At 49.6% G+C, this 26,518-nt stretch overlaps 1 protein-coding gene across 1 annotated transcript; it reads left to right on the top strand.

Moving 5' to 3' along the window:
- The first annotated feature begins 863 nt into the window (after nt 1-863).
- On the top strand, nt 864-26,518 carry HHATL (hedgehog acyltransferase like). Its single transcript, XM_084855106.1, has 11 exons — nt 864-1,015; nt 4,236-4,303; nt 6,363-6,476; nt 7,342-7,536; nt 9,707-9,916; nt 13,964-14,135; nt 15,118-15,262; nt 16,728-16,763; nt 16,927-17,128; nt 23,980-24,121; nt 26,195-26,518. Exons 1-11 carry the CDS (start codon nt 910-912, stop codon nt 26,317-26,319), a joined length of 1,515 nt encoding a protein of 504 aa, XP_084711232.1. The 5' UTR covers nt 864-909; the 3' UTR covers nt 26,320-26,518.

Below are 26,518 nucleotides of genomic sequence, written 5' to 3'. Positions count from 1 at the left end.
AAGAATTAGGTATATGACAATTCTCCAAGCTTGAATCTGGCAACCTCACTCTTGGGGAATGTGGACCGAAAGAGCATTCTGAGGAGAAGGAGCGTCGGCTCATGGTCCAGCCTAACCCGTTCCCTGACGTGCTAGTTTTCTACATGTGCTCTTTGGTTTTAATTTTTGTGACCTGCCCAGAGAGCTTCAGCTATTGGGCGGTATAGAAATTAAATACATAAATAAATAAAGTGGGGACTGTTTGTATCATTCAGGCACAACCCCCCCCCCCAACAGTCAAAAGTGGCACAGCTCAGCCACAAGCTTACCACTTCTGTGAGAACTAGGCCAAAGCACATCTGGTTGATTTTCCTGCATGAGGGGGCTCCGAAGTTTAAATGAGTAGCATCCGGTTGCGTCTCGATCAATTGCCAGTCTCCATGGAGCTTTTGGGCTTCCTGAGTTACTAGCGCTGTGAAAATGTGTCCAATGGAAAGATGACAGCCACAAGACCTGTGGGCGGTTGATAGTCAAGAGCCAGTCAAAAGCCAGTTGTAAAGAAGCCATGACCGATAAGAGGAAAGCATGATATCAGAGACTTTTGAGGGGTGTGGCAGGGTGGGGTCAGGATGGGATTAGCCAGCAATGAACCACGCTGGGCATGTCTAACTGGGAGTTCATATAGTGCTGTGGGTAGAACGTTCACCGTTCTCAGTATTAGGATTGTCAACTCCCTCACAACCCAAAAATCTGATAGGAAACTCGTAACAATATTATACTGTTATTCTTGGATGAACCGATTTGGCTGACTCCTGGCCTTTACAATAACCCACACTCAGTTAGATAAAATGCTGATAAAATGTCTCTCTTCTTCCCCTCCACAGATCTGGATCCCCTTGGATTTGGCCCCCGTTGTGGTGACCCTCCAACATGGGCATTAAAGCGGCATTGCCTATTTATGAGCTGGGGCTCTATGCCCTGGTCGTGTCATGTGCCATCGCTTACAGCGGGCAGGAGATCTTCGAAAACTCTAGAGGTAACTGTTCCAACCCCACGGAAGCAGAAGAGCATCATGCTTTGAGCAGGTTGGGCCACAGAGGAAGACATAGAATCATAGAATGGTAGGGTTGGAAGGGGCCTGCAAGGCCATTGTGTCCAACATCTCTTTCCCCTACCCACCCAGCCCCCATAAAATAACAATGTTAAAAATATGTTCTGCTGCAGGACAACAAAGTTATTCGTTTTCACAGCGTAGGCCTAGGATAAATAGCAACCTGGGTGAGGAGTGCCTTTGAGGCCAGCCCACCATGGTCAGCTTTGCAGGGCCACCCAGATGGTTTATGGGGCCTGGTGCAGGCGTGACGCTGGGGGCCCTGCTGCTGCCCCCTACAAGGACCGATGCACACGTGTAGAAAGATGGGGGCCACATACGAGAATTATCGTATGCATGGACTGCATCTGAGAATCCTCGCCTGCAGCTTCTCCTTGCCCTGAGATTAAGCAGAATGATCGGTGTGCTTCCAGCTGGCTTCTTACAGTTTATGGCTGATTATTGTTGTTGTTACTATCTTCTGTAAACTGCCCAGAGAGCTTCTGCTATGGGGTGATATACAAATGTAAATAACAATAACAACTATGATAATAATAATATAGTTCTTACAGCATTTGCGCATTTGAAGTGCTAAGTGCTTGGTAATGTTGCCTCAAAGTAAAGCTGTGTTCCGCTGATTTTTACCTACCGCAGATGATGACAAACTAGAAATTGAAAAAGAAACATACTTTAAAGCTAACTGAAGGAAGATCATTTCTGTAGTTAGTACCCAAACCACCGGTAGAACCTTGAAAGACAGGTTACAGACACTTGCTTTTTGCCACCCTACCTCACTGCAGGCAGTACATTAAAAAAACACAGCCACTGAGCTCAGCTTGGCGCCCCCCTGCTCAGCTTTGTGCCCCCCCTCTGTTCGGTGCCCCGAGCAACCCCCTCTCACCCACCCCTCAGACCAGCCCTGGCTGCATCTAAATGGCAGCTTCCCTCAGGCCGACCTGGTGCTGAAGCACTAATTGTCAGGAGGTCACCCCTGCTGCCTTCTGAAATCCTCAGGTAGCCAGAATCAACACGCAGACGACAGGGCTCTTTTCCAAGGCTTTATTCCCATTCAACCTAATGACGTTTACAGATGCTAATTGCTTGATCCTACGAGTGAGACTTAAGAGAGCTGCCTACTCGGGGGTTCTAGCCTTAGGAATCAGTTGATCTCCGTTTGGAGGGGAAGGCGGGAAACCTCTGAACTTATGGGCTAGGAGGAGAGAGTCTACCCCTTTCCCATGGGGCATCGGGGCGCCGCTGTTGCCATCGCGCCAAGCGGGCTGAGCGCCTCCTCTCAGCGCCCGCCATCTCCCGCTTGTTGCTGCACCAGTGCCTAGCGTCCAGAAACTGCTGTGGCGCCTCCCTCTCTCTGCCAGGGTCACTATCACTCTCAGGAATGTGTACTGGGAGGGGCTCTCCGCCCGGCTGCGCCTCTGAACAGTGCGCGGGTTCCTCTCCCATGGTTTCTATCTCTTCCTCAGAATCAGAACTGCTTTGCGGCTCTCTGGGCTCCGATCCAACCCTGACACTAATCTCCCACCTTGGGATCCAGGGATTGGGTTCTATTTGTGGAGGAATTGTTCCTGGACTGGAACAAAGACTTCCTGGAATTTGGTGGGTCCTGGCCTCAGTCTGCAGGCTTACAGGATGCGCAAAGGCAGGGGTCATAGAATAATAGAATTGTAGAACAGTACAGTTAGAAGGGGCCTATAAGCCATCGAATCCAGCCCGTTGGCCAAATCCGGGCCGCCTGGGGCCCCACTGCCTTTGTTCCAACTGTGGTTTGTTGGGTTGTGTCCCATTCTAAAAGGTTGAAATGCCTGTCCGAAGGCTTACTTACTGGCAGGAAGGGCTTTAAGCTAAGATACGCAAAAGCCAAAAAAACCCCGCCAACAGTTGGCGGATGGGGGAGAGGGGGTGGTACCAGTGGAAGGGAGCATGTCTGCCTGGAGAACCTTGGAGGCCAGGTTGGGTCCTCAGCAGGCTGGATTTGGCCCACAGGGTTGAGATTCAACACCCCGGATTTATACCATGCTCCTAACGTCCCAGAATCCTTATAGAGTTATATATAAGCAACACAGAGACAGGACCCTGCACCCAAGGAGCTTAGAGTCTAAAACAGACGGTGGTTAAACAGCAGAAGGGGAAAGAATGTGGTCAACTGTGCTTAGAATTTCATTTGGGAACGAGGACCAAGAGGCCGAGGCAAAGGCCCGCTGCTAGAGTTTGTCCCCCACAAATTAGGCTGGGTTGTTCTATAGAAGGAGGAGCGCTAGATGCCACTGCCCACTCCAAGCCAAGACACGGGGAGTAAAAGTCAGGATTCTCACACATGCCCAGGCCAAGTTAGAGCTGAGTGAACCTGTGTGGCCAACGGATGCTCACCATGAAGCCAGGGAGGTAAGCTCAGCCCCCGTGCGCTATTTCACACCTGCTGCATGCGCACAGCCGTGTGACCCATTCAGAGCCAACCCCACTGTCGAGTCAAGCGAGACACAGTGGGTTGTGCCCAGTGGAGGCTGGTGGCTCCAGTGTCAGTGGGGCTTCGGGTTTCAGTCAGGTCCAGTCAAGCACCTTGGATAGATCCTTTAGAGTTCTGGCTGGTTCTGACTGAAACCTGGAGCGGATTCACCACCCCACTGACACTGGAGCTGCCAGCCCCCACTGCCACGTGGTAATGTGGCACCTGTGTGGCCGTTCCTCCAACCTATCCCATGCTCCATCCCAGGGGCTGGCTCCAGGTTTTTGAGAGTCCTTGGGCAAGACACCCTCCATGGGCCTCATGGAGGGTGTCCGCCCTCCCTCAGTGAGTCTCCCTTCTCAATGCCCTTGTCCCCTGGTATTGCTCCTCATTCTTTTCCCCATCATTGCTTGCTTGCCTGCCAGGCAGAGATCCAGTGAGCAAGTAAGAGGAAGAGCAACTGTAGGGGGTTCTTTTCAGTGGGCCCCAGCTGGGTGTGGGCCCTTGGTAGTTGCCCAGCCATGCCTACCCTTGATGCCAGTCCTGCTCTGCCCCTTGACTATTGAAGGTACCAGCAATTGGCCTCTCTATATAACAAACTGATCTTAACAAGTCAGGGATGTGTATCTTTCCTCTGTTAACCAACTAGGGTGTTTCCTTGATGTGGCCAATGGTTCTTCTGACACAATGCAAATTCTTTTTCAGACAGCATGAACCGAAAGGCCTTCCGAGGGAACATAAAACCAGGATGGCATTATTTTGGCAGGAAAATGGTAAGAGACACAATTTGCCAGGAACTCTCTTGCCAATTGTTGCTTCAAGGGGGTAGAGTTAAAGACCGAGCTGAAATTAAGATTCACACTAGGGCTGTAGAAAAACAGTGATTTGACCTGAAATTCATAAAATGGACCCAGTAATTTGAAGAGAAGTGGTTTCCTGAAGCACCTGCCTCCCCCAACTTTGATTTGCCAAATTATTGAGCTGATTCATCAGAACATTTACTTGGGAGTAAGTGCTATTGAACTCAATGGGTCTTCTGATAAGACATACGCTGTCAATCTCCGATAACATGGCCACCCCCGACTCCACACACACACACACACACACACACATACACACACACACACAGAGAGAGAGAGAAGTATGAGATGGGATGCCTTTTAAACCTTTTGGCCTACCTTTGGGTTTTTGCAAGACATTCTTGTTTTTACTTTAAAGAAAACCCAAACACAACTAATGTTTTTGCTAGTATTATAGGTTTAAAAATAGGGCTGCATGGAATGGCACACTGCGACTTTAATAATATATTTTAACAAGCCTGCTTCATCACTTCTCTTTCTTTGGAGCAGTATTATCTAATTGTATCATACCTCTCAAATAAAATGAGTGGCTGGAGGAGCAATCCACCCAACTCTATAGAACTGTGTGTTTTCTGTAGATTTTAGACTGTTGTCCACTATAATCATGACCCCCAATGAGTGGCAAAGGAAGCACCATTCATTATTATGGCTTCCATTTTGAATTTCCCAAAATGTACTTCAGAAGTCAGAGCAGAGCTTTCCGGGAACAAAATGGTTCGGATCCACTCCCCCCCCCAAATAATTTATCCTCTCCCGCTGCCCCCTATCCACAAATCAAAATATACCATTTCATAGTGGACGAAAGAGTTGAGAACTGGTCCTTGTCCATTCAGTGCAGCCCTAATTTACACATATTTACATTTTGCGAAAATTCCCTATGGCCTGCAGAGCCTTTGGAGGGAGGGGGCAAGGAAGGAGAAGCCCCGTTTAGATGTTCAACGAATAGGCATGGAAGAGGGGAGCAAGATCTCAACGGCAGGCTGCACCTCCAAATTATGCATGCACTGCATGTATTATAATATATGTACTGAGCTCTCTGTATGTATATGCGTTGCGTGCATGTGTATTGGCAAGAGTGGTGGGGTGGCAGGATGGGAGAGATACAGGCAACTGCGAGTGTACACAAGGGTTTGAGTCCAGGAACATGTCTGGAGGCTGTGAAGGATGGACACATACTCATGCAGTGTGCTGCAACTTTGCCTGCCGTTTGAACCCTTTTTGGGACAATTTTAAACATATTGCCGTGTATTCTTCACAAGAACCAGGGCTAGAACAAGTGTTTCTTTCTCTGTCCCTGTGAGACATTAAAGTTTGGTCAACTTTAAATAAAGTAAATAAAATATTTAAATAAAAATAAATAAACTCCTGCTCCAGCAAGCAGGGTAGCGAGGGGTGGGAATTGCCTTTCAGTTCGGTTTGATAAGAATTTACTAAAATTCTCAATGTTTTCGATATTCAGGACAAAAAGAACTTGAGAATTTAAAAAATCAAATGTGGGAGAAACCAAAACGGACAGATTCTTCCATCCAGGCCCAGGACTTTGAGTGCTTTGCTCTTCAAAGCCTGGGTTTGAATTCCTCTGTTTTCAGTCACGTGAGTGCAAAATTATGGATGCCACCTCTTTTTTTCTGACAGACTCCTCATCTTTAAGAGCTGCATGGCAGACAGGTACATCATGGCCCTTTCCATGCTGGGAATAGCTGCACCTATTGATTTTGGCCAGGTCAGATAGGTGACGATTTTGTTTCAGTTCATTTTATACAAGAATGTACCCAAATTTGCAAGGTTCTTCTTATCAGGAAGAGAAAGAATTTGAGACTTAAAACACTTGAATACAGGAGGACGTGAAACTGATTCGCCCATTCTTAGAGTAGGGTTCGTACAAGATGGCCAGCTTATTTTGTGGGAGGCGCAGCTGTGAGCCGTAAATCTAATATTCTGTGCTCTTACCGGTGTGGTTCTGTCCTTGCAGGACGCCGCTGACTTTGAATGGGCCATGTGGTTCACCTCATTCAGAAATTTCATCATCTTTGCCCTTTCGGGGCACGTTCTCTTTGCCAAGATCTGTTCCATGACAGCTCCTCAGGTAAATGAGTTCTCTGCTGCTCTAACCTACCGCGTTGCGTTTCTTTAATGTTAAATAAAGCAAGCAGCGCCACCTACTGACAGGTTTTTTTATTATACAAATAATTAGTAACGAATCCCAAATACTGCACCGAACATGTATCAGAGAAGACCCAAGCACTTTAAAATCCCTTTGCTTTTCATGGGAGAGTTAAGCACATGCATCAGTCACTCCCGTTTCACACCACTGGGGCTGAAAAGCATTTATCAGTGGTGGAATCGAGACCAGGTTATCTACCCATAAATGATATACTTGCGTACATCTGTAATAAAAAATCATCAGGAAAATGCATCAGGGGAGTGGAAAGAAGAAGGGGTTGTAGTAAATTGTTGGGGTCCAGAACGAAGGAAGGTTTTAGTGCAAGGAATGCACAAATACACGAATGTAAATATAATAAATGTGTGATCATATCTATCTATATGGAGTGACCATATCGATCAAGATATATCCACTTGACTCCTCTTGCTATAGTTATGTATTTATTTATTTTATTTTATTTATTTCATTTCTATACCGCCCAATAGCCGAAGCTCTCTTAGACACAATGTAGACACAAAACACATTTCAAAGCTGTCCAGGGAATCAGTTTTGAGCCTTCCAGTGTACACATTGGGACCCCCCCACACACACACACACATGGAAATCTGTTGCGGGCAGACAAGATGGAAGGCTTGTACCAGCAGGCCGCAGGCAAGTTTGCAAGCTAAGGTCTGAAAGGTGAGGATGTCAGCTGGTTGAGACGCAGGGCTCTTGCAGCCACATGGACGAGAGGGGACCACAAAGGCCTGTGAACAGACAGATAAAAGGCTCCTGCCTTTCCTCACAGCACAGGTCCGTGGTTTACATGGTGTATGGGATCCTGGCCGTGCTGGGCGCCATGGGCGGCACCTACCTGATGATCATCCTGTCTCACTGCGTGGTGCTCTACACCGTCTCGCTGGCGAAGCAGAAATGGCTGTGCTTCGTTGCCGGCCTCTGCAGCCTGGCGTCGTTCAAGGTGGAGCCCTTCAGCGCTTGGCAGGTATGCATGTATGCATGTGTGCAGCTGGCTGCACCTTTCGAAGAGGGGCTTTGCTGAGCTCTTCAGGACAAACTGGATGTTTAAACTTGGGTGGCGATAGGTGCCACGTACTTACATCCTCCCCCTTCGCAATCAACACACTCCAGCAAACAAGGCTTCTGGCTTACTCTACTTTATTAGTTAATGACTAGCTTCTTCACAAATGCAGATTCTAGAAAACTCTCAGACTGCATAGAACCAGCTAATCTGCACATCTACAAATATCAATAGCGGAGACGAGGTGGAAGTTAGAGTAGTTGCTAGCTGTCTGGGCATGAACTTCTCGGCCAGACTTGCTTCGCAGGGATGCTCCTCACTTAGGGTGGCTCCCTCCCACATTGGCTTCCACGAGTGGCCGACCTGGCAGAGTGTCTGAGCCCAGCCACTAACTCTTCCCGCTTTGCTCTGCGATGGACCCTAGCATCCCTCAAGACATGCCCCCGGCCCTCTTCCTTCTCCTCTAAAACCTGGGTTCTCATGGCGGAGGAAAGGGGAAGTCGTTTAGGCTGAGCCATCTGTGTGTCACGGTCTTGGGAAGAAAGTCTCACCATATCTGCGCTCACTAGGGAGGGTGCCTCCCTCTGTTCTGGCTGTTCCCATTCTGATTCCAAATCTGAGCTGCCAGACATCTCCACACACTCAGATTCATTCCTGACAATAGGAAGGTGCTAGTTTTAGAGCAGGGGTGTTGAGTCCCAGGCACACCTGGGGTCCTAATGTGGATTCCAGGTTTCCCCAAATGTCCATGCCCCTTTCCCTTGGCCATGCCCCCTTCCCATGGAGCCCCCCCCTCCATTTTAAATTATTGAAATTCTTCTCCTCTTAGTTACTGGCAGTAAAAGCTTTAAGCTAAAATATGGCAGTATTTTTTGGCTCCACCTCTTTTGCCTTTGGCCACACCCCTTTTGCTCTTGGCCACATCCACCACTGGAATGCAGCCACCCCACTCTGGCTGAAAGTATGTGGCCCTCTGGCTGAAAGAGGAGACCTCTGCTGACCGATGGGTGCGATTCTAAACATGCTTTCTAGGGAGCACGTCATGTTGATCAGAATGGAACTTACTTCTGAGTAAACATACTTAGGATCTCACTGTAAGGGTTGCCAAACCTAGGTCAGGAACGGCTTCCCACTCTTGCCTTCGGTGGGGGCGGAGTATTGCGAGATCAGCTTCAGCAGGGCAACGGGGCCCAAGGGTGTTTCCAGACACTGGACTCCTAATGCTACTGGTCAAAAGACACTGGGCACCTATTCCTTCTTTTTATCCTTCATGGATTTCCTGTGGTAAGAAAAAAGATGGAAGAGGCAGTGGGAAAACACGGGAGGATTACAAATGGAAGGTGATGGCGTCTGGACACACACACCCATATACAATTCTGTGAACGGGGAAGGGAGGTGATAAAAGCCTTGGGCCGGATCCAGGATCTGTCTTCTGTGAGACGAAGGGACCTTCTGCAAGAGGAAAGGCTGCTGCCACCCCGTTTGGGGATCTCCCCCTCTCCTCTCACCTGCCTCTCCTGCCTCTGTGTAGCATTTTCAGGGAGCTGGAGAGGGTGCTGTGGGAAGGAGGGGGCGGGGAAGTCCACTTCCACCCTCGCACTTGATCCAGCATAAATCTGGATCCGACCCCCAATTTAGTGTGGGAGCACGTTTCATCTGTGGAAAGTGGTGCCAAGCGAGAGCCTGCTCGGAAGCTGACCAGCACGGCTGTGCCCAGGACAGGAACACGTGACAAGCGTCAGGACGTTGCAAGGTTAACAAGGCCGATTGGGTCTATAGAGACTGCTTTTAAAAGTTCAGTACCAATCAGATAGAGATATTTGAAGGATTCAGTGTACAGGGTGAGTGAAGAGAGAGGTCCCCATGCAACCAGTGGAGGCTGGTGGGTGTGATTTCGGTGGGGCTCTGAATCCATTCTGGGTTTCAGTCAGAATCAGCCAGAACTCTAATGGAGCTATCCAGGGCTCTGGACCATTCAGCAGCTTGCATAGCTCCTTTAGAGTCCTGGCTGGTTCTAACTTGGATTCCCAGGCCCCTGAAAACAGAGCCACCAACCTCCATTGCCTGCAACTGATGTGACTCTGAAACAGCCTCTTTCCCTCGGTATATGTGATACCTGTTCTCTTTTGTCCAGAATGGATTGGTAGCAGGAGCTTTTGATCTTCAAGATGTCCTCTTTTACGGAGGCAGCTGCTTCAGCATCATGCGCTGCATGAGCTTCGCCCTGGAGAACTGCGAGAGGAAGGAAGGCAACTACTCCATCTTCGCCCTGCTGAAATACAATTTCTACCTCCCTTTCTTTTTCTTTGGACCTGTCATGACCTTTGACCGCTTCCAGGACCAGGTGGGGACTCCTTCAATGTAGCGACTTATTGACCCTTCCCAGGGCTGCTTCATGTGTCATCCCCCCACCCCCAACATGGACGTTAACTGCCATGTCAATTTCTTTCAATGCATGCACAATTGTGTGCAAAGTGTAAGGTGATCTAGTGCACCTGGACACATTATTATTATTATTATTACTACTACTACTACTACTATTACTATTATTACTATGACAACAACGACTACAGTTCTATACTGCCCAATAGCCAAAGCTCTCTGGATGGTTTGCAAAAGATTAAAACCTTAAAATAGAATATAAAATAGAATATAAACACCATTTACATCCAAAACAATTTAAAACACTCAACAATAAACTTCCCGGGATCGGTTAAAAACTGTATCATATGCTGTCAAATGCCTGGGAATCGAGGAGGGCCTTAACCTGGCTCCAAAAGGATGACAATGTTGGTGCCAGGCGGACCTCAGTGGGGAGAGCATTCCACAGTTGGGGGGCCACCACCGAGAAGGCCTTCTTCCTTGTTGTCACCCTCTGAACTTCCCTCAGAGGAGGCACTCAGAGAAGGGTTTCAAAATAGCTCAAAGGGGATTTGGGCTGATTCTCTTGAATAGCTCCTTCTTCTTTCATGCTGTTAAAATTTTTGCTGCCTTTGATGTTTGTTTTTTTACAACTGCAAAATTCACTCAGCGGTGTGGGTGTTTTTAATTTATTTTTATTTTTTTTACAAAAAGAACAGTAACAAAAACAGAACTGCTACTATCAGGTCAAGTATACAGAAAAGCGACAAAAATAGATGAATTCATTCAATTGCTTTTATTATTAATATTTTCTTAATGTTCCAAAGACGAAAGAAAGAAAGAAAGAAAGAAAGAAAGAAAGAAATTTACATGGAATTTAAATCTTATTATTGTCAGAGGATAGTACATTTAACTTCCCTCCCCCCACCCCCTTAACATCACAGACAAAAATACAGGTAGAATCCATTGGCTGCTGGGAGGTTTTTGTTATGGTTCTTCGTAATAAGAAATTATATTTAGGGTGCAATCCTGTCTTGATAATCAGCATCCTTGGATGTTGGAGGCTGCCTAGCATCCAAGGCTGAGCGGCTGGAACACGCCCTGCATTTTCCCTAGACAGGCGATTTCGCCCATCTAGGCCGGCTTCGGGGAGAGGGACGTGCATAGGAAGCGGTGTAAAGCCGCTTCTGCGGCCTCTTCCCCTCCCCGTCCCCAGGACTGCCCCCTATTCACCATCTCCACACTCCAGTTTTGAGCATGGTGACGTAGTCGACATGGAGAGAACCACGCCAGCAGGGCGGGGGCAGGGAGTGCGGTTTCTGGGCTCCGAGGTTCAGAGTCCTGGTTCTGCCCTCGGATCCCAGAAACTGAAATATCCTATGTCCCCAGACTCTGTCTAGGGGACATAGGATTGCACCCTTAGGGAGCAATCCTACATGGATCAACAGTCTCCTCCGAGCCCAGGGGTGACCTCCTATCCAGTGCAGGGTGGAAGGAGTGATGAGGAGCAGTCTCCTCCTCGCTCCCCCTGCCCTGCTTTAGCGGCCAAATAGCCAATTTCAGCTATCTAGCCACGGGACCTTGGAGCGTGGGAAGTGGTGACTGGACGACACATAGGATGTGTCATACTAGCATTTCCGACCGCCCCACCCCTGGGAACGCCTCATTTTCGCCACTCCGTGCTGCTCTTACGAGCGCAGAGCGTGGGGCCAATCCGCGCTGCCTATGAGGTGGCATGGGAGGGGTTGGGGGTCGGTTTTCCGGGAACCGACCTCAGAGTGTGGGGTCTGAGGTTGGTTCCCCGGAACTGACCTATCCTATGGCTGTCTAGCATGCAGGTCCATGCAGGTTCTCCTGGCACCTACACCAACTTTTTTTAGAAGCCGCCAGGCAAACGCCATTTGATTTCCCCAGGCTTTTAAAAATGTCATTTCTGCTGTATCTTTAGCACTGTCTTAATGGTGTTGTATTCCTTCTGGCATCTCCACCGTGGTGCCCACGGACACCTCTCTTGGTGGCCTGCCAGGCACCCTGCCCCCCCCGATGTTTTTAACTGGGAGGTTGGCATGCCGCCACGCAAAGTGTTGCTCCCCAGAGCCATCTTTACTTGGCTTCAAAAGAATGATTTTGTATTTTGGAGCTCAGACACCACCTCTGCCTTTTACTTAGGTTCTTAGCGTGTTACTTTTGTTTTAGTCTCACCAGTTTGCCTTCTGGGAATGAGTGTTACGTGGTTGGCCATGCCCATCATGGCAGCCAGCGCTCGCTCGCGCTCTCTCTCTCTCTCTCTCTCTCTCTCTCTCTCTCTCTAACAGCATTTCTATACCACTCCACATGTAAACAGATTCCGGAGCGGTGAATGCTCTGGAAAAGATAAGATGATAAAACGATAAAAGAAATGAAACACCATATTAAAAATTGCTATTTTAAAAAACAGAGTACTGATAAAACTGTGGCTGGTCAAGGAAGGCTTCTTGGAATAAAGACGTTTTCAGGATGTGCCGGAAACAGCACAATGTTGACACCTGCCTGACCTCCAGAGGCAGGGAGTTCCATAGAAAGGGGGCCACCACACTGAAGGCTCTTCTCTGGGTTGACTCCAATCGGGCCATAGGTCCATGTGGAACCATTTTATGAATGGGCAAGCCCCCCACCATGGCAGCCATTTTGTGAGAGCACCCACAACACTTAAAATTCCAGATGTGCCCACTGACCCAAAGAGGATGGGGGCCCTGTAATAGTTACTGTAAGCTGCCCCAGAACAGTTCAATTGAAGGGTGGTATAGAATAGAAATGTTTAAAATAACAAAATTTCCTGGTCAGTCCCTGGGTTTGCATATGTGTCTGTGTGGGGATTGGCCATGCCTTTTGGTCCTGCACAGATGGGGTCTGATGCATGCATATCCTACTTAAATGTTATGTCTGCACATGGATGTGCAGGGATGTCAGAGAAGAGGTAGGCATGCCTGATGGGTGAGGTGGGAAGAAGGAATTCACACCCACAAACCAAGTGCACAGTCCAGTTGGAGGGCTGATTCTGATGGGAAACAGACACATTCGGAGAATCCTTCTTGCACACGAATTTCCAGCAGAATCAGTCTCCTGCCAGCCCTCCAAACAGTTGACTGGTAGTGTGGGAGAAGTCCAGTTTCACTGCTACCCAGGGCCTGGGGGAAGACTTTTCTCCTCGCTAGGGATATCAGAGGGATCCATCCAGGGGGTGGAGCTTGCCAATGTTTCATCAGCTCGTCCCCCCAGACATGGGCTCATTTCCTGTGAGCTGGTCCAACTCGAGTTGGGCCAGTTTGTGGATTTTCTGTTTTTTTGTTTTATTTGTGCAAATAGAAGTTTGCACAAATTGCAGCTGCAATTTCCATAATTTGTGCAAAATATACATATTACAGCTGAAATTGCAGCCATAAATTACGCAAATTTTGGCTGCAATTTCCGTAAATTATACAAATATCAGCCGGAATTTGTGTAATTTATGGTTGCAATTTCAGCTGAAATTTATGCAAATTTCTATTTACACAAATAAAAAACAGCAACAGGAAAAGTCCCGGATATCAGGGAAATCCTGCTGCTCGGCTTGCAAATGCAAGCCATGTCTGGGGCGCCACAGAAATCCGGTGAGCCCAAAAAGGGCCGGATTTCCCTTTGACGGACGTCCCTACTCCTCATGTGCCCTGTGTAGCGGGGCAGCAGCATGTGCAGGGGAGGAACTGGCGGGGCACTCTCAGGGGGGAGCATGGAGCCTGTGCATGGCACATTGCCCACCGCTGGTCTATAGAGAAGATGGAGAGAGCATCATCCAAACTGGACCTTATTAAACAGTTACGTTATGGGAAGCTGGTGGTAGAACCAGGATCTGAGCTGAATAGAGCTGGCTCTTTTGAGTTGCCAATGTAATGCTTGATCTGTGACATTGTTTCCCAGTGACTATCTTTTGCCACTCGTGCACCCTGCTGTGTTGTCTGGACCCACGAGCAAAGCAGGCCCCGTTCATCTTCGTGTGTTTCCTTGGCCACAGGTACATGTGAGTGAGCTACGGCGTAAAGACTATGAGATGTGGCACATCCATGTCCATGCCATCATCCATCTCATGGCCATTGTGGCTGTGGATGTCTTTTTGCACTTCTTCTACATCCTGACCATTCCTTCGGACATGAAGTTTGTCAGCCGCCTCTCAGACTGGGCGTTGGGTGAGTGCGTGGTCACGTCGGAATGTGGCAAGCCCTTTTGATTGGTTTTCCAGGGGTGCCTTCCACATTCAGGACTGAATTCATTCTCCTAGATTACTTTCACAAGAGATACTTCTGGGGCAAACCACATCCCACTCCAGAACACGCCAGATGCCTTACGCGGTGTGACTTTGTGCATTATTGCATAGCTGGACAGGAGGCTACGTTTGTCTGAGAGCCCCATCTTGCTTTTGCTCTTCAAGCCTTTGTTTCTAGTCCTCATGGTTAATGTGTGAAACAGACAGTTAATGTTAAACTGATGTGTACATCTTAGAAATGCGTATTTATTTGTTTTATTTATTTATTTATTATTAAATTTATTAATCGCCCATCTGGCTGGTCACCCAGCCACTCTGGGCGATGTACAGTGTATAATAAAACAGTTTAAAACAATAAAATTCTACCATAAAAACGTTTTCTAAAATACCCTAACCCACCCCAAATGCCTGCCTGAACAACCACGTTTTTAATGCACGGCGGAAGCTCATTAAGGAGGGGGCACGGCGGAGTTCCCTAGGGAGTAGGTTACATTTGTATCCCATTGTTGGTTACATTTGTATCCCATCTTTCCTCCAGGGAGCCCAAGTGGCATACGTGAGCCTCCTCCTCTCTATTTTATCTTCACAACAACCCTGTGAGGTAGGTTAGGCTGAAAGCCAGTAACTGGCCCAGTGAGTTCCTTGGACCAAGTGGGGACTAGAATTCAGGTCCCCCCAGTCGTAGTTCAACAGTCTAATGACTACATCAAACTGGCATATCTGGGCATGCAATAACACATCCTCCTTTAATGGGGGAAACGTCTGGCTAGCAAGTACACCATGGGGCATGATGACACCTCTGTTCCCAGGCATTTGACACCTGGTCGATGCTGCACGTGACCTCCTGGCACTGTTTCGTTGGACCTCAACATCCTGCCCTTCTTCTTTCCACTTGAATTCCACAGCTGGCCTGGCTTACTCCAACCTGGTGTACGACTGGGTCAAAGCCGCCGTGATGTTTGGGGTCATCAACACCATCGCCCGGCTGGATCACCTGGACCCGCCGAAGCCCCCCAAGTGCATCACCATGCTCTACGTCTTTGCAGAAACGTGAGCTCCCGTCGATAGGTCGGTGGGGAGAGGTGGAAGGTTGGACCAGAGGTTTCCGCCCAAGATCCAGCTGCTTGACGGGAGGGTCACACGGGTTGGAAATTCTGATGCAGCAGATGAGGGGTGTGTGCGTGCGTGCTCTGGAGCAAACGTTAAAACAGGCCTACGCGACCTGGGATCTACCAAAGCGAGTGCAGCCAGCAAGCCCTGTACATCAGCCATCCCCAGCCTGGAGCACTCCAGATGTTTTGGACTACAACTCCCAGGATTCCTGACATGGGCCATGCTGGCTGGGGCTGATGGGAGCTGAAGTCCAAAACATTTGGAGGACTCCGAAGTTGAGGAGAGCTGCTGTAGACAATAGGGATTCTAATCTATTGGATGTTTAGGTTTTAGTATTTTATTATATTTAGGGTGCAATCCTATGCAGGTTTAGATAGGAAAAAGTAGTACAACTCCCAGCATTCTCCAAGCAGCATGGCTGGCTGGGGAATGCTGGGAGTTGTAGGACTTTATACTGTTTAAACATGCATAGGATTGCACCCTAAATGTTGTAAACTGCCCAGAGTTTATTGAGGGGGAAGTATGCAAGTGTTAAAAATAAAAATAAATGAATGAATAAATATGGTGGCCCACCAAGGTGTCGATTTAACCTTGGGGTCTTCAACATTGTTCCCATGGGCACCACTGTGCCCACTGTCACCTCTCTTGGTGCCTGCCAGGCTCATGAGAATATGAGAAGAGCCCTGCCGGATCAGACCAAGGGTCCATCTAGTCCCGCATTCTGTTCACACAGTGGCCCACCCACTGTCCACGGGAAACCTACCAGTAGGACAGGAGTGCAACAGCATCCCCCCAGCCATGTTCCCCAGCAACTGGTGTACATAGGCTCACTGCCTCTGATACTGGAGGTAGCACAGAGCCATCAGGACTAGTAGCCATTGACAGCCTTCTCCTCCAGGAATTTGTCTAACCCCCTTTTAAAGCCATCCAAATCGGTGGCCATCACTACCTCCTGTGGTAGCGCGTTCCATAGTTTGACTACGCACTGTCTGAATATGTCCTTCCTTTCATCTCTCCTGAATCTCCCAACAATCAGCTTCATGGGATGACCCCACTAGATTCTAATACTGTGGGAGAGGGAGAAAAATCTCTTCCTACCCACTTTCTCCACACCATGCATAATTGTAGACACCTCTACCATGTCTCCCCTCACTCACCTTTTCTCCACGCTAAACAATCCCAGTTCCTGTAAGCTTTCCTCTTAGGGGAGTTGTTCCAGCCATGCACCCATGAGAAGTTTCATGCATCTGTAGTGCTCTTTCACTTGGAGGACTACAACATTTGTGCGTAGCTCAGATGCTGTGTGGCAGTCATGTGCATAGGTGAATGCAGGTGGGGAATCTAGGAGCAAGGAATTCATTTAAAACTTCTGATTCTTCTAATATTTGCGTTTGTCTCGCAGGCACTTCGACAGAGGGATTAACGACTGGCTATGCAAGTAAGCTTCCTTACCAATGCCACTTGGCCCTCTTGGGGTCTTTGGGAGACTTCCAGTTCTTGGAACAAACTATTAGCACCTGGTGATGGAGAAATAAGCTAAAATTCAGGGGCCATCTTGGAGGAATGAAAATCTAGCCACAGGTTTTGGTTTTGACTCCCAGGTACGTCTACGATTATATTGGGGAGAACCACAAAAACATCTTGAAGGAGCTGGTGGCCACCATCTCCACCTTCGCCATCACCATCCTCTGGTTGGGTCCTTGTGAAATAGTCTACATCTGGTCTGTCTGCAACGGCTTTGGACTCAACTTTGAGCTATGGGTGCAACAATTCTTCCAACTGAAGTCGTTCGCCGAGATGGAGGTAAGAGGCTCATCATTTCCCCCTGGCCCACTGGCTGGATATGGGCCGGGAGACCCCTCGTTGAAGCCCCAGTAGGGATGGACAAAAGAGGTCCCCCATCTCAGCATTACACAGCCTTGTAGGACCCTCTCAGCCAGCCTTCCCTGACCTGGTGCCCTCCAGTTGTTTTGGACTACAACTCCCATCAGCCCCAGCCAGCATGGACAATGGTCAGATATATTTGGATTTGCTGTCCAAAACAGCTGGAGGGCACCAGGTTGGGGTGGCTGCTACATGACAGCTAACAAAGACTTTGGCATATTTTCCCACAACCTTTAATCAGCTTTGTTACACCACCTCTCTGGGCTGATTATTCACACTTCACGTTAGGGGTGGGCAGAAGGTCAATGCCCAGATTTTTTGGACTTCAACTCCCAGGATTCCTTACCATTGGCCATGCTGGTAGGGGCATCGGGGATTTGAAGTCTAAAACATCTGGAGGTCAACCTTCTGCTCAGCCTTGCTTTCCATCGCCTAGTGCGTTCGCCGCATGGAAACTGGTGTTCCCTACAGAGAACGCGTAAAGTGTAAAAGGGAAATGTGCATTTCCTAACACTCAGAAACACATGGTGGATAAATAGCAGAGAGCTGTGTGAAGAGCTACAGTTCCCTGGCATGTGTCTGTTGGTGGATTGGGGACAAGCCCCTCCCATTCACAAATTACATGTTCTGCTTATGGCCAGGATGCACAACCTTTTTGACATGCATTGGGCTGATGGAGTGCACATGCTTACAATCTAAAAAAATATGAGACAAAAGGAGGCGGCCATTGGAGGGACAGGGAAATCTTTGTACAAGCTGATTTTTGGGTTGTTGCTTTTTAAATAACAGAAAGGCAAATGTAGGTTAAACAGCAGAGAAAATTTCCAAATGAGATGATTATAAGAACATAAGAACATAAGAAGAGCCATGCTGGATGAGACCAAGGGTCCATCTAGTCCCGCATTCTGTTCACAGAGTGGCCGGCCAGCTGTCGACCAGGAAACCACAAGCAGGGCATGAGCACAACAGTACCCTCCCACCCATGTTCCTCAGCAACTGGTGTACATAGGCTCACTGCCCCTGGTACTGGAGGTAGCACATAGCCATCAGGACTAGTAGCCATTGATAGCCTTCTTCTCCAGGAATGTCTCCAACCCCCTTTTAAAGCCATCCAAACTGGTGGCCATCACTACATCCTGTGGTAGCGAGTTCCACAGGTTAACTGTGCGCTGTGTGAAGAAGTCCTTCCTTTGATCTGTCCTGAAGCTCCCACCAATCTCCCACCAATCAGTTGAGGTTGCCTTGGGAGGTTGTGGCATCTCCTTCCCCAGACCTTTCAGGACACAAGCCTTCTTCAGGCATTCAGTATGAACATGTGGAGGGACTCTCATGTGCACATCAGCCTCACCCCTGGCCAGTGGAGGGTGATGGCTCCGATGTCAGTGGGGTGGTGAATCCGCCCCAGGTTACAATCAAAAGCAGCTAGAACTCTAAAGGAGCTATCCAAGGTGCTGGACCTATTTTGGAGATGGAGTTCAGCACCTTGGACAGCTCCATTAGAGTTCTGGGTGCTCCTGATTAAAACTCAGAGTGGATTCACAGCCCCACTGATATCACACCCACCAGCCACCACTGCCCCTAGCCAATGCACAATTGGAGTCTGTCTGACAGGGGCCCTATGTATGTGTACATGTATGCAAATAGGGTTTCCTCCACAGTGGTACACACCTTGATTGACTAGGGATTACATCCCCAAGGGGTGGAGCCATTTATTTATTTATTTATTTAGTCGCCCATCTGGCTGGCCACCCAGCCACTCTGGGCGATGTACAGAGTATATAATAAAACAGTTTAAAACAATAAAATTCTACAATAAAAACATCATATTTCTAAAAATACCCTAACCCACCCCAAATGCCTGCCTGAACAACCACATTTTTAATGCATGGCGGAAGCTCATTAAAGAGGGGGCATGGCGGAGTTCCCTAGGGAGGGAGTTCCACAGAGTGGGGGCCACCACAGAGAAGGCCCTCTCCCTCGTCCTCACCAGCCTAGCTGTCCTGGCTGATGGGACAGAGAGAAGGCCATCCAAGGCTGATCTTGTTACGTGGCCTGTCTGGTGTTGCTGGAGGCGCTCCTTAAGATAGGCTGGGCCAGAACCATATAGGGTTTTAAAGGTCAAAACCAACTCCTTGAATTTGGCCCAGAAAACAACTGGTAACCAGTGCAACTCCTTCAGCACTGGAGTGATGTGATCTCGCTGGCGGCTGCCTTTAATCAGGTGAGCCGCATTCTGCACCAGCTGCAGCTTCCGAACTGTCTTCAAGGGTAACCCCACGTAGAGCACATTACAGTAGTCTGAACGAGAGGAGACTAAGGCATGTACTACTGATGGGAGCAGATGGTCGGGAAGGTAGGGGCATAGCTGCCGTATCAGATGGAGTTGATACAGTGCTGTCCAGCTCACAGCTGACACCTGAGCCTCCATGGACAGCTGGGAGTCCAAAATGACCCCCAGGCTGCGGACCTGGTCTTTCAAGGGTAGCCTTACCCCATTCAACACCAGGTCTACATCCCCCAACCTCCTCTTGTCTCCCACCAAAAGTACCTTGGTCTTGTCAGGGTTCAGCTTCAGCTTGTTCCTCCCCATCCAGCCACTCACCGTCTCCAAACATTTGGACAGGGATTCTATGGCCAACCTTGGTGAAGATTTGAATGAGAGGTAGAGCTGCGTGTCATCCGCATATTGATGACACTGCACCCCAAACCTCCTGATGATAGCCCCCAGCGGCTTCACGTAGATGTTAAATAGCATCAGGGAGAGGATGGAACCCTGTGGCACCCCACAAGTGAGCGGCTACGGGTCCGAAACCTCCTCTCCCAGTGCTACCCTCTGGTACCTGCCGGGGAGGAAGGACCGGAACCACTGCAATACAGTGTCTCCAATGCCCAACCCCTCCAGGAGGTCCAGGAGGGTTCTGGGGTGAACAGTATCAAAAGCCGCTGAGAGATCGAGGAGAACAAGGAAGGAGCGTTTGCTCCTATCCAGAGCCCTCCTCATATCATCCACCAAGGCAACGAAGGCCGTTTCTGTTCCATGTCCAGGCCTGAAGCCTGACTGAAATGGGTCTCGATAGTCGGCTTCTTCCAAGTGCATGCCTTCAACTGCATCGCCACCACCCGCTGAATCACCTTGCCCCAAAATGGCAGATTCGAGACTGGGTGAAAGTTGTTCAGAACTTGGGGATCCAAGGAGGACTTTTTTAAAAGCGATCTCATCACTGCCTCCTTGAGAGCTGATGGCATCACTCCCTCCTCAAGGGAGGCATTCACCACCACCCTGATCCCCTCACCCAGTCTCTCTCTGCAGCCCATAATGGGCCAAGATGGGCAAGGATCAAGTAAGCAGGTGGTCGGCCTTACAGATGAAAGCACCTTGTCCACTTCATCAGAAGGAAGAAGCTGGAACTGATCCCACAAAACCGGTTTGCCACTGGCCGTCTCTTGCTCACTAACTGTATCCACAGCACACGGAATAACACTCCTAATCCAATCAATTTTATCCGCAAAGTGCCTTGCCAAGGCCTCACAGGAGGCCTTAGAATGCTCCAGCAGTTCCAGAGCAACCGGACCGACCAGGCTCTGGACCACTTGGAATAGCCTCCTGGGACAGCACTCTGCAGACATGATAGAGGCAGCATAATATTCCTGTTTTGCTGCCTTCACCACCACGTGACAGGCTGAAGATACAGCTCTAGCCCATGTCTGATTGTCTTTGGAGTGAGACGTCCGCCACCGGCGCTCTAGCCGTCTCACCTCCTGTATCAGATCTCGTAACTGTGGATTGAACCATGGTGCAGTCCGAGCCCGTTCAGGGTGAGAGGGCATTTCGTAGTCACCCGATCTAATGCCCCAATGATTGCGGCATTTTAGCCACTCACCAGGGTCTCGACTGAGTGGCCGTTTGCGTGCTCCAGAGAATCCCCAAGCGCATTCAGGAATCCATTCGGATCCATAAGATGCCTGGGGCGGATCATTTTAATGGGTCCTCCACCCCTGCGGAGGGGTTGTGGAACCGAGAAGTCCAACATCACCAGATAGTGATCCCACCATGACAAGGGGATGGTGGATATACCCCCGACTTCCAGATCACCCCCCACTTCTCCAGAAACAAACACAAGGTCTAGCGCGTGACCGGCTGCATGGGTGGGCCCAGTTGGAATAGGGTGCAGCTCCCAGGAAGCCATGGTCACCATGAAGTCCTGAGGCACACCCGTGAGGACAGCCTCCGAATGTACATTGAAGTCCCCCAACACCAATAACTTAGGGAACTGCACACGCACATCAGAGACCACCTCAAGCACCTCAGCCAGGGAGTCAGTCGGGCAACAGGGTGGGTGGTACACGAGCAGAATCCCCAGACTGCCCTTTGGGCCCAACCTCCAGTACATGTATGCAGCAACCTTCGTCTCCCAGAGAGGGGGTCTGGTGAAGACCAAGGACTCCCGGTAGATAACAGCCACTCCCCCTCCCCAATCCCTAGCCCTCGGCTGCTGTGCATACGAAAATCTGGCTGGGCACATGGCTACCAGAGTTGGAGCAGTGGCCTCAGCCAGCCAGGTCTCTGTAATACATGCCAGATCTGCACCCCCATCCAGGATCGTGTCATGGATGAGGGATGTTTTCTGAGTAACAGACCTGGCATTGCAGAGCAGCAGATGAAGGCCAGAAGATGGAGTCACGCCTCCCCCAGCCATCCTTTGGCTCTGGGCAGGCCCGGAACAGGGGACCGATATTACACATCTCTCCCTTGTTCCCCTTACCTGGCATGGCCTGCCCCTCGTGCTCCGCCAGTGCCTGCCGCCCAGCCTCTGTATATTCTGGCCCTCGATGCTCCCCCCACTGCTTCCATCAGGTGGACACATGCCCCCTTGCTCCCGCCTATCAGGCAGGCTACCCACCCCTAAAAACACATCAGAATTCCCCACAAAAAAACACACACAACCCCCCCAACGATTAAAAATAAAATAAAATAAACCTCTTTAAGAATACTACTAGACAGGAGTCCACGGTGGTGGTGGTGGCGGCAGTGGCGGCGGCGGCGGCGGCGGCCCTCTTCCCCAGATGGTGGTAGCTTGTCCTGCAGTTTCTGGCTCTCCCAGGCCACCTCAGCCAGCCAGGTTATATAGCCCCTCCAGGAAGGGGCAGGTGGAAGCAGTCAGCACAGCTGGCTCAGTACCTGGGGGCCTGGTCCCGCAGGGACTGGCAGTCTGCCAGGCAGAAGTCCGCAGGGAAGGACTGGCAGCCTCAGCAGGCACAGCAGCAGCAGGCACGCCTCTTCCCCGGGTGGTGGTAGCTTCTCCTGCAGGCCCTGGCCATATCTGCGTACATCCATGCGTGGGTAGTAGGGGTGGATGAAAGTCACTTACCTGTCGTCGAAGCTTGTTCGCGGTGGGGGGGAGGCGCTTCGCTGCTCCCCCCGTGAAATTCAGGCCGGGGAGGAGGCTTCCTGCCTCGCCCGGCCGCGAACTCCAAAGTTTTTAAAAAAAACAAAAAACGCCCCCGTGATAGGCTACGTGACGATTAACGTAGCCTATCAGGGCTAGATCTGCAAAGTCAGCTGTGATAGGCTATGTAAATCGTCACGTAGCCTATCACGGGTGACTTAAAAAAAAAAAAAAAAGCGCGTATGGATAATGGCGGCCCCCATAGGGAGCCGCCATTCATGTTCCTCATTTGGTCGCTGTAGTCTACATAAAGATTTACGTAGACTACGGCGAAAATAAGGGCAACGCAAATAGCATTCCCTTATTTTCGCCGTAGTCTTCGTAAATCTTTACGTAGACTACAGGGACCAAATAAGGAACCACTGGCCGGACCCGCCGCCAGGACGGACATTCAGCAAAGGTAAGTTCCGTCCCGGGGGGGGGGTGCGGGGGGCGGGGGGGTGCGGAGAATTTCTCCCCGAAACTTGTTCGGGGGGCCGAACACGTTGGCGCTCGGCCCCCTGAAGTTTCGGGGAGAAATTCTCCACCATCCCTAGTGGGTAGGGCCCTCCCCAGGTAGGCACCACTCACGCATCAGCTGGAGCGCATGAGTGCCATGTGCATCAACGTCTAGGGGTCAAGCCTTGTTTCTGAGAACCGCTTCACACGTTCACACTGAACACTACAGTGAATGGTCACTTTTGCCAGTGGCAATTTGTGTTTAGGGCAAAGGTGGGGCCCCTCTCTCATCCCAAGGGTCGAATTCAGTTTCAGAGAAGCTTGCGGGGGCCTGAGGCAAAAGCAGCAGGGCCAGAAACACCTGCATGTTTTAGCTCTTCCAGAGAGGCATTTCGACCTTTTCAAACGGGGGCGGGGGGAAACTGCACAAAGGCCAGGAAACCTCTGAATGATAGGTGGCTGTAGGAAGGAAGCTGGGGCCAGGGGAGGAGGGTGTGTCATTATGGGGAACGACACAGAGGGCTGGATCGGGACCCCAGGTCGGCCAAATTTGGCCCCTGACCCTGAGGTTCTGCCCCCCTAGTTTAGGATATCATGTCATAGCAGGAGGAGTAAAAAACGATCAAGATGCCTTCCAGCTCGGTTATTCCGTATCTCCCTTTATCAGCCTCTTTTCCCAAAATACATTTGGTCTAGGGGAGGAATGGTGGCCAAAGGCCACTGATTGCAATGAGGCCATTACCTGTTCTTCATGGTTTTGGAACATAGTGTTGCCCAGTGGGCTGAAACCACAATGAGCCAGATGCTCTCAGCGCAAGCGAGATGAGAGCCATGTTCCCCCCTTCCTTGCTCATGCTCTCATCTTGCGTGTCCTCCCTTTGGTAGGCCAAGATGTCGGAGGCGATGTCCCGCCGCATCAGAGGCTTCTTTGGGGCAGCCAATTTCTGGGCCATCGTCCTCTACAACATCCTTGCCCTCAACAGCCTGGACTTCGCCCTTCTTGTTGCCAAGAGAATTCTCCATACAGGTAAAGAAAGCTCCTCCCGTTCAGTGGCCCAAACCCTTTCAATGGCCGGGAATGGATTTCTCAGTGGCCTTCAACCCCATTAGAGAGCTACAGCTAAAGGCTGGATGACATCGACTGAATCAATCTTTGAGGTTCAATGCCTGCTGCCCCCTCTCTGCCTCAATTCCCCCCAAGAGCACACCTCCACTCCTGCCCTCCCTTGTCTCTGTGTGAGGTTTTCACCGAACCCCATGGAATTCTGGGCCCTTCCTTCCCTTAAAACCCTGCCTTCTCACCAGGTCTGGCCCAAGATGTTCTCCTGCCCGAGGTGAAGGACAAGATGGCGCCCCACTCCCATTCCACACACAGAAGCAGTGGAGGCTGGTGGCTCCCATCTCTGCGGGGCTGAGAATCCATTCTGGGTTTCAGCCAGAACTGTCCAGAACGCTAAAGGAGCTATACAAGGTGCTGCACCTATTTTGGAGGTAGGGTTCAGCACCTTGGATAACACTTTTAGAGTTATGGCTGGTTTTGACTGAAACTGACAATGGATGCACAGCCCCACTGAAATCAGAGTCACCAGTCTCCACTGCACCGAAGCTAAGCGGGCTGGCAGTTGACTTCAGCACTTGAAACTGTGAAATTCTCCCACCACACACCTCAGAGCAGGCCACATGGCACATGTGGCTCCGGCACCTCAACTCCACCCCCCAGCACTTCCTGCCTCAGGCAGCAGCTTCACTTTGCCTAATGGTAGGGCCGGTCCTACTCCTTATCCCTTTACTTATAGGCACTGCCTACTTTATTTTCCCACTCCGTTCTTCTCCTCCTGTTTCCTTTCCATTCAGCTCACTAACTCTGTTAGTCTTTCTCCTTTTTTGCAGGCAGCACTCCACTGCCTAGCACCATGGCAGGCAGAGATTCAACATGTAATGTTTCCCTCATCACTGCATCTTCATGCATCTTCTGCTGAATTTCTTTTTGCACCAGAGCCCTGCCAGAAAACAAGCAGTTGTGCCAAATCTTTTACCTCTGAGCGTATGCAGAGGGCAACTGCAGACAGCTCCTACTCCTCTGGAACTAGGGGGAATTACTGCCTAGGCAGATAGTGTGACTCTTAGGAAAGAACTGAGGCTTGGCATATTATTATTATTATTATTATTATTATTATTATTATTATTTTGCTTATAAATTGACAGTTACCAACAATAGTGCTTACAATTTATATAGAGCAGGGGCGGAGAATCTGTGGTCTTCCAGATGTTGTTGAACTTTAACTCCCATAAGCCCCAGCCAGCAAGGATGATGGAACTGTAGTCCCACAATTCCCCATCCCTTTACAGAGCACCAAGTGTCCACAGCCCTTTACGCACATTGGGTTGGATCCCAATTTAGTCACACTTAGAGTAGACCCATTGAAGTCAATGGGGCTTTAAGTTAGTCGCTACCTTTAAGTCCCATTGGTTTCAAAGGGTCTGTTTTCAGTATGACCAGTTTGGGATCCAAGCCATTATCTCAATAGTCACAGTACAACAGCCCTGTAAGGCAGGACAGTGTTCTGAAGTTCATATTATAGATAGGGGGCATGAAAGCTAGTGGTTTGCTTAAGGCTACCCAGAGGTAGAATTTGAACTGGAGACTCCCGGGATCATATTCTTAGCCAGCAGACTGCATCCACTTAATTAAGATTTGTGGATTTTAAGATGAATGGTTTTAAGAAATTAAGAACTGACTTTAGGAACAGTACTGGTAGTTCAGGTGGGTGCTTTGAAAAATATCCAGATGGGTTTTTTAAAAGAAAAATATACATTTATACCTGTTTGGCTGTCATGGCACCTCCCAAAGGACCCTGGAAATGGTAGTCTGATGTGGGTTCCTGAGACTTTTTTTAAAATTACAAACCCCACTGGCCTTTCTCAGAGAACTACAGCACCCAGCACCCAGGGTTCCTTGGGGAGAGGGAATGGATGTTCCATGTGTTTCTACTTAAATTCTGCGGCTCAGTGTCTCAAGGGGTGTTACCTGACCAGGCCCGGCTCTGAAACATGTGTCCTGAGACCAGGCTGAGTCAGTCTCTCTCCCTCTGGTTCTCAGGTTTCCCCCTCAGCACTTTGTCCATCTGGTTCATCACCTACTGCGGGGTGCAGCTGATCAAGGAGAGGGAGCGCTTCCTGGCCCTACGAGAAGAGGGGACTGGAGAGAAGGAAAAGGCACAGTAAAAAGAGAGAGGAAAGAGGCCGGCCGGCAAAAGGGCAGGTGTCACTTGGCATCCCCTCAGAGGTGCTGGGCCGAAGCGCCCAACCTCTCGGCCCCAGCACTGTACACTGCCAGCCACAAAGCTGCACTTTAGCCATGTACAAAGCCACCTGTGTAATAAAGTCCTTTTCCAGTTTAAATAAAGAATATTTTCTATAACAC

This window comes from Heloderma suspectum, chromosome 5 (genome assembly GCF_057233095.1).
Source record: "Heloderma suspectum isolate Gila_16-S chromosome 5, 16-S_ref, whole genome shotgun sequence".
NCBI classification, from domain to species: domain Eukaryota; kingdom Metazoa; phylum Chordata; class Lepidosauria; order Squamata; family Helodermatidae; genus Heloderma; species Heloderma suspectum.
Note: the sequence above shows the minus strand (reverse complement) of the source record. Positions and strands in the feature narration are given on the sequence as shown.